Source organism: Manihot esculenta, chromosome 17 (assembly GCF_001659605.2).
Source record: "Manihot esculenta cultivar AM560-2 chromosome 17, M.esculenta_v8, whole genome shotgun sequence".
Classification (NCBI taxonomy): domain Eukaryota; kingdom Viridiplantae; phylum Streptophyta; class Magnoliopsida; order Malpighiales; family Euphorbiaceae; genus Manihot; species Manihot esculenta.
Window position 1 is genome coordinate 2,259,183 of NC_035177.2, and position 14,937 is coordinate 2,274,119.

The following is a 14,937-nucleotide window of genomic DNA, read 5'->3' on the forward strand; positions in this document are numbered from 1 at the left end:
ATATCATCATCATGAAAAGAAATGGATCTTTTTTGCAAAAGCTTGGAATTGATTTGTTATTTCATATACAATTTATGTTCCTCTGTACCAACTAGGCATTGAAATATCCAAATTGTAAATTTGCCAAACGACCATTGCTCCTATATTGATAAATCCACAGGTGATGTTACCTCACGTGAGACTTAATTCCTAATGTATTATTTTGATAGAAAAATTATTATTTGGTTTTTATGATATAAAAAAATTTTTAATTAATTTTTTATTTTAAAAAATATATTAAAACATCTCTCATAGTTTAAAAAGTCTACTAATTAGTCATTTTGTTAATTTTTGGTGTTAAATATTGAAAAAAATTTAAAATACATTCAATACAAATGAACTAATGGTCTCCTCCACCGTAGGGTTGGATTAAAGTTAATATTGACGCCTCTTTAAACTCGCAACGAAATTCACTAGGCTTCGGCTGCGTAGTCCGAGATTCTAATGGTAGATTTATGGCGGCTAAAGCAGACTGTTTTTGCAATCAGATGGAGGTTAAGTGTGCTGAGACAATGGATTTTCGTGAGGCGTTGAGCTGGATTAAAGAGTGCGGATGTGATCGAGTTCTTTTCGAATCGGATGCTCAGGTTCTTGTTGTGTCCATTAACAATGCTTCTTTAAATGATTTATCACCTTTTGGTCTTTTGGTTCAAGATTGTAAATTGATTCTATCCAGTTATGAAGAAGTAAGATGTGGTTTTATTCACAGGTTTACGAATGATATCGCTCATATTCTAGCAACATCGGTTCATTCTGAGTCAGGTCAAGGAGTTTGGGTTCATGTCCCTACTTCTCATATAGTTTTTTTGATCGGTTTGAATTAATGATATTTCTCTCTTTTTCAAAAAAAAAATACAGATGAATTAATTAATATATTTTTTATAAAATTGAGAGACTAATTAATAAATTTTTATAAATTAAATAATAAAATATTTAATAATTAAAATTAATAAAATAAATAATTAGCGGAGTTTTTAAAACCTTAATCAAAGAGTAATTTAGTCTATTTGCAATAATCTAACTGTAAAAATGAAGAAAATGAGTAAAAATTTCAATTTATGGATGAAGTTAATATAGGAATTGACTTGTAATAACAACAAGATTTAAATATTAAGTGGTAAATTTTTTAAATTATTTAAAAATAAATTTATTATTTAGTTATCATATAATATAAAAAATTTATTAACTATTATTTTAAATTTTAAAAATATATTTAAAATGAAATTTTAAAACTTCCACTTATCAATATTAATATTAATAGTTAAAATCATTGATGGTTACAATCCACTAAATAATAAATCTTTTAAAAGTGAGTCATTAAAAGAACACCCGAGCGTGTTAGCACGTGCGTGTCGGGACCAAGGTCAAAACATTTTCTTGGAAAATTCTGTGCATTAATTATACAGAAAGAGAACGACAGTTTTCACTACAGAGTATCCATCTGTCTATATCTATCCTTTGTTATCTGTTGAAAGGGAAAACAGATAAAGATGAGATCAAAGTTTTCTTCTCTTTTATAGTCTCAGGTGATGTGAAACTTCTTCAATTTCTTCTCTTTTATGCACGTAATTGCTTGATTCTCCTTTCCACAACCCTCATCATTACGTCTGATTCAATTATTAGGGATTGCTTTTTCAGAGTTGTTACTTGCTGTTTTCTTCTTTTCCATATGGAGGCCATCAAAAAACAAGCTGCCAGGCTTAGAGAGCAAGTTGCCAAGCAACAGCAAGTGAGTTGTCTCTCTTCTTTCTCTCTTTGTTTTTATTATTATTATTATTGTTATTGTTTTTAAAAAAACTGGTTGGTGATTTGTGTGTTTGATCGGTGATTCAGTTAGTTAGTTACTTTGTTTATATTGACATAGTGTAAACGAATTTGAATTATGTAATTTAATTTTTATTTATTCTTTTCATTTTTTCAAGTAAATTGTGAAAAAAATTATTATTATTGAGTTGAAGTAAACTTCACTGAATTTCTTGCAAAGTTAGGTTATTCACTTCCAATGGGCTTGGCAATTTTCGGGGGGATTTTCCTCTTAGATCCTCTTTGCTTACTTATGGTGAAATTTTTGGCTGTTGCTTATTTTGGCTGTTGCTTATTTTGGCAGGTAGTTTGTGCGTTATTATTATTATTATTTTCAAAATTTCTTCTGCATGGAAAAAAAAATTAAAAAATTAAAAAAATTTATTGAATAGGTGACTTCTGCTTGATCCTTTGATATATGAATAATCCATCAACTCTTACATTTCTTTTGGGTCAGGCAAAACATGGATAAATTCTTCAAAACTTGATTTTCCCCCCTCAATTGCATCATATTCACAAGGAGTTTTACCCTATTTATATTTACTAGTATGATTCTAAAGCAATTTTAGATTACCTACAATTACTTGAAACTCAACATAAGAAATGTAAGCCTAAAGCATAAGCTTCACTCACATCTATTGTGTGGGGGCTCTAGTTCAGTGTTACAACACCCAAACAATCCCTAAAGCTTAAGCTGCCAGGCAGTGAGACCCGATATATGTTGTGGAGGCTTTTGCCTGTTCCTCACCATATTTAGGTACTACGTGCTACTCTAGAACTTAAGGAGATGCTCTAACTTCATGGTCTATTTTCTTTACTTGCATCTATCTAGGGTTTTGAAAAGGTTAAATTACTACTTAGTGTTGGGGTTATTTCAAAATTAACATATGCCCCTGGTTTTTAAATATCAATAGTTAAGTCCTTTTTTTTTTTTTTACTTTGTCAAACTTTCGATCCTCCAACTGATTTTCTATTAATGGATTGAGAAATGATCGAAATACTCTTAAAGTGTTGAATTAGTCAAAATCCATCAGCAAAACCCTTTGTAAATAAGGAGATATTTTTATTAATTTTGACATAACCTAGAGAATAAAAAGTAATTTATCTTAGGAATTTAAAATATTTCTATCTCATTTGATCATTACTACTCTATTGACTTAACAAAATTAACTTAAAATTGGGTGGAAAGACTAAAGTGTGTGATAACATCAAAATACAATGACTTAACAATTGACTTCTAAAAACCGAGGGACATGTGCTCATTTTCGCGTAACTCAGGGATAAAAAAGCTACTTACCCTTAGAAATGGTTCCCATGGCAGTATAGTATGAGATGTGATTGCTGTTCTGGATCTTATCTGATTTTATCATCCTGCAACATTATATTTTATTAAATCAATATAAAAAACTAAGTATGTTAATCACATAGATGAAGATCTAAAAATTTATTATCCTAGCCAAACAACTACTAATGGGACCAAAATAATACCTTATTTTGCATAAAGTTTTTGAAGCACAATTTTTAATTGAGCAAATGAAGTATTCTGGTCTCAAACACTAGAATCAAGAGGCTGAAATGGAAAAAGAGAGGAGAAAAGGTGTTTTATAATTACTGGGTCATTGATGGTTAGGTCATCAGCAGGAAAATAGAAAGTTGTAGTCTTTCGGGTCCTTGCATCAATATTGGCGTTACTTAGTTGGTCTTGGTGTATTAGACCATATTGGTCTGTAACTTGACATTTTATACTATAACAGATACTATTGCTGTAAATCCGAATTCTCAATCTTGTGTTGCTCAATCCTGTATGAGAAATGAGCTATGGCATGTCTGTTATTTTCTCTACCCTTCGTCTATTATTTAAAGGTCAAAAATCTTACTCGTCGTGGTGCATCACTTCATGTCTTAATTTCTTTTAGTCCCTTCTTTAATTACACTCATCCTGAAAATTTGGAACCTTTGCCTGTGAAACTCTAATCCTCTGTTCTTGCATCAATTTTTGGTGAATGTTATACCCTCTTTCCCGTTTTGTATGGCACTTCGCTCCAATGCAATGCATTGAAACAGGGAAGTACCCTGATGATTTTTTATTAGGATTTTTAATGTGTCACAACATTTTATGCTAATTTTTACCTACTGAAAACCTCATTTGTCTTGGATTTATTTCTGATGGATCCTGGTTAAACTATTTGTGGCCTTTAGAACATTAGGAGAAATCTAGTAGATGACTAAGAAATTTTGTTTTAAACTTCCAGTAATTAGATTGTATTACTCTTTTATTACATTTTTGTATTCTTTTTTTTTTGTTTTCCTGCGGAGAATGTGCAATGATTTATTTTCCTAATCATATGAATATCTGCATCTGAAGAATAAAACTCAAGTTTCTTATTTACATTAATTGTATTGCTATTTTTTATTGGAAATTCAAAGGAGAAAAAGGTGGATTTGCATTATTAATAAAGAACAATGGGGCAAATGAAAAATGGATTTTTACCACGATAAGATTATCAGTGTGATTCATTTCATCCATAGCTTCAATTTTATGCTTGTTTCAAATGTCCATGTTTTGCAGGCTGTATTGAAACATTTGGGGCATTTTGGCAATGAAGCTTTTATTGTTGATGAAGCTGAATTTCAGTGTTACCAACAGCTTCAAAAGCTATACAATTCCACAAGGTCAGCGAAGGTACAATGTTTGGACATGTAATTGTTTTATTTAATCACACTTTGACCATATTTCAAAGATTCAGGTTTCTTTTTGTCTGTCTCACGCATTTATATCTGTACATCAATCATAGATAAATTTGGTTAAAGTTCAATAAATATTTTTCAATGAGAAGAGTTTTTTAATCTGACCAAGCTCTTAAAATTTCTTATGTTCCACAGCATTTTCAGAAGAATATTGTTCGTAGCATTGAAGGGTTTGTATCTGCAAGTTCAAAGCAAATGGAGATAGGTGAGTTTGTTTTGCTTTTTCTTTGCATTTTTTTACTTTACAATGCTGATAGATGATATTTCACCCAAATATTTCAGCAAGAAAGTTGGCTGAAGATTGTTGCAAATATGGAGTTGATAATCAATGCACAAATTCTTATGTTGCAAGAGCTGTGCTTCAATTTGGTACATCACATAATTTAATGGAAAATGAAAGGGAAACTTTCCTTGGAATCCTTGGTGATCAGGTGAATTCTTCACCTTTTTCCATTTCATCCGTTTTTTTCGTAGTTCTTCGACAATCATCTCACAAAGAATAACACAACAACTTCATTCATGGGATATTACATTTTTGCAGATTTGTATATATGTAAATATCTACCAATACATGAGTCTGTATGCCTATTGCATGAAGGCAATGTACTTGAGGGTGCTTTATATGGGGCAAGCTTTATAACAAATATTAATAAAAAGTTTAAATTTCATTCAGTTTTCCTCGAACTTAGGGTGCTATAATAACATTTTTGTAATATAAAACTCCCATCACACCAATTTAGTAAACATAAAAGCGCTTCTAACCTTTAACAATATGTATTTCAATGATGAAATGCAGAAAGTAATTCTAAATAAAAACCCATTCACCTGCAATCCATGCTTCTCTTCCAGCTCTCTCTCTTTGCTGCCCTCTAGAGACATGGAAGCATCTGTTGTGTTCCACAAATGTCAGCACAAAGAAGCTTGCATGGGTGGCAATCAAGGATGGAATTGGAGAATTGACACCATAAATAGATCCTTGATATCACCCATCTGGCCTTGGGCTTTGCACCTTTGACGAACCTGAGTTGGGATTTGGATTTTTCTAGAGTGGGAGAAGGATTTAGGATGGGGATTTTATTCTAGTGTATATTATTTTGGGTGCAGGCATTCTTTTTGGATTAATTTATCCAATAATTTGGATTTCACTGAGATTGGTGACTTTGGGTGATAATTACTAGAATACACGTTGCTGGAGAATATGTTGTTGGATGATTTAATTATATAACATTGCTGGTGTGCATGTTGATGGAGCATTTATTGCCTCTGGTTATTTAAGGAAAAAAAAATTGCAAAACACTCCTCTTTGTGTTTGTTGAATTTTTAGTTTGGATTTATATGAGAGTGTTTTTCCTGGGAATGTGGTCAGCCAATGTTGATTAGAGGAAGAGGGAAATGGTGGGTAGGTTAGGGAGATAGTGAGTAGGTGATACAAAGGAAGATGATGAGGATATTGATATTCTTTGTCTTCTTTATTTGTTTTTAATTTTTAAAATTTCTGGTTAGCATTTATCTGCAAACTGGCTATTAAAGGTGGGAGGGATTTTTATATTCATTAAATTAATCTTGGTGGATTTTTATTTTACAAATTAAAGTTTGGTGGACCTTTAACTAGCGCAGATATTTTTGAAATGCTTATTTTGCTCCAGTTATATGATCCTACACTTGTAATGTGGTTGCAACTTTAATTGCCTGCATGTTCTAAAATGCTGAGTCTATCATTGTCATTGTCTTGTTTTGTTTTTTCTCCTTTTAGTTTTTAATTGAAATGCAGGAGCTGTAATTTCCAACATAGATGTTGTTGTGGTAATACTAAGAGGCAATGCCAATCAGACTTGGTCTAAGAAGAAGAGGAAAAGCAAGGGGGAGGGGGGTTAATGTAACATTAAACTCCATTGATGTTTCTTTTTGAGATTTAAATTTAATCTAATCTTCTGCAATTTCAACCCTGGATTCCTAATTTTTCAAGCTGGGCCAATATGAAAAGGCAACTCTAGGCAGCTTCACCAAATGAATCCATCTTGCATTGCTTGCTTTATCTTTTTGGGAAAGCATTATATTTTGTTCTGAGCTAAGTTTCTGTATACAGCACATTCATTTCTGCCATTTTAGAGAATTGCAGAATTTAAACCAGATTTGGGATAAGTTCATTTTTAATGTTTCAGCCCTCTACCAAGCTATGTCACCTCAATGTGACTCTTGGCTATGTATGTTTCAGCCTTCTACTAAGCTAAGTCACCATAACGTGACTCATGGCCTTCTACTTTTTTGTCATGTGTCCTGCACTGATTACATGTTTGTAGAAATTTGTTGTGTCCATATAGTAGGGCCTAACTTTTGCATGCTATTCTAACAGTGCCTTGGGCTGATATATAGAGTGGTTTTTGTGAAAAGATCTAATATTGAAGGTATATAAGAATGTAAGCAAGCTTGTTTAACATTAGAATGTAAGCGATATATTCTCTTAGCATGTGCTAGTAGGTTTCATGAGTAGCATTGTTCTTTTTCTGCTAATGCTGTAAATTTTTTATGCTTTTTATACGTTAGTAAGAGTCAACATGGGAGAGGTTTGAAATTTTTAGGTTACTCTTCATTTCAGAGAATTTATACTCTTTCCATTTCTTTTATGTTTCTAACTTTGTAACAGGTTTTCAATATTTAGGTTTGTGAGCCTCTTCGGTCATTAGTAACAGGAGCTCCTTTGGAGGATGCTCGCCATTTAACCCACCGTTATGAAAAGCTCCGCCAAGAGGTTGATGCCCAGGTAATCTGTGGCATGTCATGGGTGTGTTATGGTTTAAATGGTAGATTCATAACAGGGATTTTCTCATCAGGCCACTGATGTATTGAGGCGTCAATCAAAGACTAGAGAATCTGATATATCTGCAGAGACTTGCACAAGACTTCGAGATGCAGAAGCAAGGCTGACTGAACTTAAATCTACAGTAATGGCACTTGGGAAAGAAGCAACTGCTGCCATGTTGTCAGTTGAAAATCAGCAGCAGCAGATTACTGTTCAGCGCCTATTTGCAATGGTATAGTTAATGATCTCATTTCTTTTCCTGTTTGCACATTTATGAATGAATGACGCATGGGATGTTGCAGGAGATACTGTTTATTTCTGTCAACATCTTTTATTGAATTGCATGCAAGTTTTAATGAGATAGATGCGTCAAATGAAACAAAGGTGGATAATGTTATATAATGCAGTTATGCAGTGGTCTGGTCCTTATGTTAGAGCTATCCATTTTTTAGAAGGTGGTTTTAAAATTGCAAATAGGTTAAGCCATTGTGGTTGTTATGTTAAGATAATAGTGGCCATTACTTACAGATGTTATATCAAGGTCCCTTTAAGAAGAGATTTTATCAGTTGCAGTAATGTTTGAGCTACTACCCTATGGTTTTTGCTAAAAATTCAAAATAATTACATGTTCAAAGTTCTGATTTAGTCGTGCTTACTGCTTAAAGCTAATTCACATGTGCATGGGCAAGCCTGTCCAACTTGGTTACGCTAGTTGAAAACTAAAAAGTACCTCACATGTCAATACCATGGATTTAAACTATAGAAACAGCATGGGGCAATTGCAATAGTTTACTATGCAAATTTTTCTAAAAAATTTGCTAATGCAGGGAAACTAATAGATATTGAATCAACTAAACTAAAGAGATCCTACCATACTCGTTAAAGGAGCAAGGCGCCAAGGGGTCATGGGTCCTGAGTAATAGCTGTGATGAATGAGGTGCTAGGTGCAGGGGGACGCCTGAATAATGTGAGCTCAAAAAAAAAAAAGCTCTATATAACAAAACTTGTCAAAAACTCGTCAAACTTACTAATTTACAAATAATTAATGACCATAAAAAATTATATAAAATGAATATAAATTTCACCATTAACATGTTTTTTTCTCTTTAAAATAGCATCATAAGAACTTTGTTAGAAAATAAAACAAACACAAATTCCCTACTGCTTAGGCAGTTGATACTAATATCAATTTCTATTGAAGTAGGTCATAGAGTAAGCCCCTTTAAAGGTCCTACTCCTGGAAAGGCGCAAAAAGCTGAGGTACTAGTCTTGCTGTTTAGACATTCAAAAACAACCCCATATTTGTGATATAACAAACAAACACAATAGCATTGCTAGGAAAAAGGAGAAAAAGAAATTTTGAACAATGTAGAAATGGAGGACTTCAATGACATGTTATGTTCTTTTAGAAACAGAGGTACCAAGGAATAGTTTGCTTAAATAGCATGTTAGTGCCTTCCTGAAAAAGAAAAAAAAAATAGAGAACTCTTGAAATAAAGACTTACACAACAGTCAGTGGTGTTTAAAAATAAAAAAGGAAAATATCATGAGAATTTAAGTAGATATAATAGATGATAAATTGCTTTCTTTTTCTACTTGTATCACTCTATTTTATTAGTACTAGAAACAAAAGGAGTCCAACAAGCTGAAAAGATGAGAGAGCTAATGAGTGAAGATTGAATGTAAGATATAAAAAGAGGAATTAAAGTGCATGAGTGTTGAAAAAGGAAACATAGGCGGTACACAATTCTGGATATGGTGGTTTTAGTGAGATGCCAACTATTGTTTATCATTGGCAACACTAATTATAGAGACTTCATGATGCGTCAATGCTAGACTAGTAGATTGACAGATTCCGAGTCTAGTGATCTCTTGCCAATGAAAGTTCTCGCTGAAGGTGGAAATAAAGAAGGTGCAGATTTCTAGCTTGGAGCAAGGTGCATGCCTAGGTGGTGTAAGGCATGTGCCTAGTAAAGGTCGCATGTCTTTCTCTTTTTGAGGTGTTAGAGTTGCAGCCTTTAGCTTGAGGTGCGCCTTTGACAACACTCTATCCAACTAGCTAATAAGCATAAATACACAAAATAAAGACTTTAAAACCGTAATTTACATTCTTCTGTAATAATTATGTTGAACAAATAACACACAATGGAGTAAAGAGAGCGATTCTCATTGGTGTTGAGAATTGAGATCTTGCATCGAGATGTTGTGGAATAGAGTGAGCAACTGATAATATCAACATTATGTTTTACTAAATACTAGTATGTGGGGTGTATGTTTGTGTATTTGATTCTATTATTTATGTTGTGTAAGGCTCTACTTATATAGTGCTTTTCTTTATTTGTTATGTTATGCTGAAAGTGTTTTCCTATACTGATGGTAAGGTAGACAAATGTAAAACATAACATTTGCTTGCTTGTTTGACAAAAATCTTGTTTAACTTTATATCTTGCTAGTGGCTGATATTTAGTTGAGGTACGAATATTCATTTCTTTCTTCAGCATGTGGATTTGAAATGAGGTTATTTTTCAGGTGGATGCTGAGAGATGTTATCATCAACATGTTCTTGATATTTTGGATAAGTTACATGCTGAGGTTTGTAACCATTCTGGCTTTGTAATATCTCTCTTTCTATCTCAATCTCTTTCCCTTTGTTCAGCAACGGCTTTTAAGGTACTATTTTAGTGTGTTGACCAGGGTTAAAATGCTATTTAGAGTGATTAGATAGTGGATCATGAAACCTTACTCATCCTAACATTTAGCTTATAGCTACTAGAACAACTAGTATTACTGAACAGGGCCTATGTTTGTACTCATGTCTGTTTATTTATATATATTTGTGTTTTGTACTCTTGAGCTTTTGGCATTGTTTATGTGTCAATAACATTCCCTTTTGTCTACATTTATTCTACATTCAATGCTTGTATGAGGAAGATCATGACTGGTGCTATGTAAAATGTTTATTATTGGAGTTAGATGATATTGGAGGAGCAATTAAATGATTCTTCATCACAATCAGTGACCATTCAGCAAGATGTTAACATGCCCCCAGTACATCAAGACGCTATTTCAAATGGATCTGGCGATCAAATGCATATTAATCAACAGGGTGCATTGTTCATAGGAAAGGTAAGGCTTTTGATCTCTTCAGATATATTCTTATCCAAAGAGTCAAACTTGCTCCCATGTGAATGAGAAGAAATATATTAATTTTCCTTGAAATAGTTTACTCCACATAATTGTGATTGCCTAATCTATGATTTGAAATATGTGATGTGATTGCATCCTATGTCACATTTCGTTATTTAAAATTGATACAGTATTTGCTATTAGGTTATAATTTCATCTGCAAGATGATCTTATCATTTCATTTAGGTCACCAGAACATTTTCCTATTCTTTGTGCTTGAAGTGCCTACTGATTTGAGCATTTATATTTGAATAAAAAGAAAAGGGCAAATGGCATTAACTAACAGAATCCAACGTTGACCAATGAAGATTTTCTAGATGCTCCATTTTAGGACTAGGCTACATAACATTAAGACAGACAATTACTTCTAACATCTTGAACTTCGTGGTTAGACATAAACTATTTCACTCTATGCTTTGAGATGTCAGTGTGTAAATTTTGAACTTTATAAACCACTAACTTTAACTTAAGATCTAACATCTAATATGTCCGAATATGGCAGAGATGAAGATTATCATCAAGACAACTAAGGATGATACATATCAAAGAATGTCATAATGCGTCTAGGCACTCACTTATTTGGATCAGGACTATTGATTTCCAAACTGTGATTCTCATAATGTGATTTACCATCGAGAGCATTAATTTGTTTCTTCCTTAGTTTATCTGTAAGTGATTCTAGGATTAGTACTTGTTTTGGTTCAGTTTCTCTAATCGTTTGAAATGTTTTGTTTTGATGCTAATAAATATTTATTTCTTAATTTACTACTTCTATTGATTTTACCTTTCCCTTTATGAACCTTCTAACATTGCAGGTTATACATGCATTTGATGCTCAAGCGGAAGGGGAGTTAAGTCTATCTCTGGATGATTATGTTCTCGTCCGTCAGGTACTTTCTGCACTCTCTAATCCACTCTCTAATCCATGAACTTACCTGTTAAACTTATTGAAAAATTTCTAAATCTCAATTTGTAAAGGGATAATAGCAATAGTCGTTTATGAATATTTTGGGAATTTCTGTTTCGATGCCTAAAACTTCAATTTTGTTCAACTAAGTGTATTAATTTCAAAATAGAACTATGGTCAAGTTCAATATGTTGTCCATTAGTGAAAAAAGATGATATTGGTGGTCAAGTGCTAAGCACCGACTATTTTATTAATGTTGTGTTTTTTATCTGATTTTGTTGACGTTAGTAATTTGGATCATGGGAAATGTTGAAATCCACTTAATTATAGAAAATATAGGATTAGGCACTATATATAGAAATTGTCAAAAAGCAACATGAGTATAGTTTTCCCAAGCATAAATGGCTGCAGAAGATCATAATCTTCTAGCAACCTTTGGGACAAGTGTAAATGTAAATGTCCATATATAAAATTTTATAAGCAAATATCTATGAGGCTATATCTAAATTATTATTGCTTTCTGAGTATTCTATTTTTATTTTTCTATTTATTTTATCTTAGTGATGATATTACTCAAATAAATTAATCACCATTGTAGGATTATTTATCTACTAAATTCTATGAAATAATTTTACTGGCTATCCTAGAAACATTATGTTTGGGCTATGCATTATTCAGGGTAAGATGCATTAAAAACTTGAATAATTTCTATTAGTGCAGTCCTTTAAAGTTGTTATTCCTGTGGACCTCTCCTCTTTAAGATTCATGTTCATAAAATATTGATGTCGTTTCGCCTGATCCAATGTGCGAGGTTGCAAGTTGCAAACTACTGATGGCTTTGCCATATATTCTTTTATGCTAAAGCGACCTGGAAAATGACTCTGAATGATTCATATGGAAATAATTACTCTTAATAACTAGTGAATTAAAAGAGAATACAGCAGCCTTTCCAGCTGATAATAATAGTTATTATTTTGGCCTCATGAGCCATCAATATGGATCAAGCTCCCGCTGCTAGAACCTGGGCATTCTGCAAACTTTGCATTCTTGCCATTTGAAATGGCGCCATTAAACTTGTAACTCTTAAGGCTCGGGGTTCCAATGAACTTAGATTAAAAGGTCAAGCTATAGTTTCCCGAGTATTTTTCTCTAAAACCACGTAGATGCCAAGTGCAATGCTTGCGACTGACTCACTCGTTCTATTAAATATTAATGGTTGATTGCTTTCTTCGCCTTTATCCTAACATTTTCCATTTATGATGTGTGATATCACAAGGTGGCTCCAACAGGGTGGTCTGAAGGAGAATGCAGAGGTAAGGCTGGATGGTTTCCTTCTGCATATATAGAAAAGCAGGAAAAAGCACCAGCAAACAAGATCATCGAAGAAAATTAAAAAGCCATTACCAAACCAAAGCATTCCCCAGAACTTGTATATGCTTCAACTGTACGATAATTTCATGTTTACGTAATACACAGCAACTATAATCGCAATGATCAATAATGGTTATTTTGGCTTGTGGTAGTTTGTATGGCAAATATGAAAGTACCTGTGTAGTGTATTATTTTCATTTGAAAGGTATAGCTGAAGTGTATTCTGTGTTCGTTTTTGTCTTGGATGGCAAGATTTAGGCTTATAGATTTGAAATTACAATTTTAAAACCTATGTTGTGGAGAGGGTTGTTTTACTTATGTTGTGAAGAGGGTTGTTTTAAGATAAGTAATTAGTGGCATTAAGTTTTGTTGATGTGATATGATGACGTAATTTTTATTTTAATAATGTGGTTTTGATGGCAATAATAACATCATTTTAAATGATTATGTAGAATATTATATTATTTTTGTGAATGATGTAGTACTGTTACATGCCAAGTCATTTTGAATGTTATATCTGGATGATGATGTAACATTCTATATAGGTTCCACGTGATTTATTATAATATTAATTGTAATGTAGTTTTTAAGTGTAAAAAATTAAAAAAAAAAAAAATTTATTTTAAATATATAATAAAAAAATAATAATATAAAATTTTATTAAAAATAAATTATTTATTCATTATCATTTTATTTTAAAGATTAATGAATAAGTTTTTTAAATAGTTATTTACATAATTTTATACATATTTATAATAAGATTAATTTTAGATAATTATTATTCTATTCTTGTAGAATAAAATCATATTATTTAAAATTTAAAAATAATAAATTATTAAAAAAAATAGAATAAAATAGAACCTATATATTATATATATTCCTTTGACTTTATTAAAAAAAATTTAATACTATGAGTGATGATTATTAGGGTAATGTTACTTTTAACTTTTTTTTTATTAATTTAATGAGTATTAATTAAAGTAAAAAGAAGAAATTATTTTATTTTCAATTTTTTCTTTTTTATTATGACTAGCTGTAATAATTTTAGGTAATTTTAAATTTGTCTATTTTTTATATATTGTAAAATAAAATTGTATACTCATAAGAGGGAGAAATGAAGAGAAAATAAAAAATATATAATTTTTTTTATATAAATAGAGAGAAAAAAATATAAAATAAATAATAGAAGAAAATTTTTGTTTAAAAAAAATTCATGTTAATCTGGAAACCTATAATTATAGGTTAAAAAGAGTTTAATAAAAGTTTAATTGAAATTTAAATAGTTTTAGAAAAAAAAAGTTTAATTAACTAAAATAAAAATATATTTAGTGATTTTAGATAAAAATTATCCTTATAAGGCCATTGAGCCAATAGCCAGTGCCAAACGCTGTGAGTTCCTACTACCTTTAAAAATTGTTGGAGTTCCATATTTCATATTATACCAATTATAGCTAAATTTGAACATGTTTTAAATTTTCTAATTAAAATCATAATATATAGGGAAATTTACTTTTTAGTCCCCGAGGTTTAACGTAATTAACACTTCTGTCCCTCTATTTTGGCGACTCAACACTTAAGTCCCTCACTTTCTATTCCGTCCAAATTCGTAGTCCTTCCGTCCATTTAAACCGTTTGGTCAAAGAGTCAAAAGTGAGAGGTGATAATTTTTTCCAGAAATACCCTTCTCTTAATGTGAAATTCCTTTTTTTTTTTTCTCTTTCATGCTTTCTCTCTCCAGTTGAAGAAGAAGAAGAAGAAGAAGAAGAAGAAGAAGAAGAAGAAGAAGAAGAAAGAAGAAGAAGAAGCTGCTGCAGAAAGAGTAGGAAGAAGAAGAAGAAGAAAGAAGAAGAAGAAGAAGAAGCTGCTGCAGAAAGAGTAGGAAGAAGAAGAAGAAGAAGAAGAAGAAGAAGAAGAAAGAAGAAGAAGAAGAAAGAAGAAGAAGAAGAAGAAAGAAGAAGAAAGAAGAAGAAGAAGAAGAAAGAAGAAGAAAAAGAAGAAGAAGTTGCAGAAAAAGAAAGAAGAAGAAGAAGAAGAAGGTTAATTTTGTCAATTTACGTGTCCCAAACTGCTATTTTGGACGGAA

The 14,937-nt window shown here is 31.7% G+C and overlaps 1 protein-coding gene across 3 annotated transcripts; it reads left to right on the top strand.

The window, feature by feature from the left end:
- The first annotated feature begins 1,419 nt into the window (after window positions 1–1,419).
- On the top strand, window positions 1,420–13,084 carry LOC110605156 (SH3 domain-containing protein 1). Of its 3 annotated transcripts, XR_002486341.2 has the most exons (12): window positions 1,420–1,565; window positions 1,678–1,768; window positions 4,412–4,525; window positions 4,726–4,795; window positions 4,873–5,021; window positions 7,250–7,351; window positions 7,422–7,622; window positions 9,920–9,982; window positions 10,364–10,516; window positions 11,079–11,244; window positions 11,392–11,466; window positions 12,760–12,837. XR_002486341.2 is itself a non-coding variant. In XM_021743507.2 (11 exons), exons 2-11 carry the CDS (start codon window positions 1,709–1,711, stop codon window positions 12,874–12,876), a joined length of 1,104 nt encoding a protein of 367 aa, XP_021599199.1. In that variant the 5' UTR covers window positions 1,421–1,565; window positions 1,678–1,708; the 3' UTR covers window positions 12,877–13,084. The 3 variants fall into 3 exon arrangements, 2 of the variants coding, with proteins under 2 accessions (XP_021599199.1, XP_021599200.1); XM_021743507.2 differs by lacking the exon at window positions 11,079–11,244 and having other exon boundaries at window positions 1,421–1,565; window positions 12,760–13,084; XM_021743508.2 differs by lacking the exon at window positions 11,079–11,244 and having other exon boundaries at window positions 1,445–1,565; window positions 1,663–1,768; window positions 12,760–13,084.
- The last annotated feature ends 1,853 nt before the right edge of the window (window positions 13,085–14,937 follow it).

Bases quoted from the DNA above. Each gene is read 5' to 3' on its own strand.
- LOC110605156 (XM_021743507.2), top strand. From the start codon at position 1,709: ATGGAGGCCATCAAAAAACAAGCTGCCAGGCTTAGAGAGCAAGTTGCC. The intron at 5,022-7,249 runs GTGAATTCTTCA...TTCAATATTTAG, and splicing joins TTGGAATCCTTGGTGATCAG to GTTTGTGAGCCTCTTCGGTC. The intron at 7,352-7,421 runs GTAATCTGTGGC...TTTTCTCATCAG, and splicing joins GCCAAGAGGTTGATGCCCAG to GCCACTGATGTATTGAGGCG.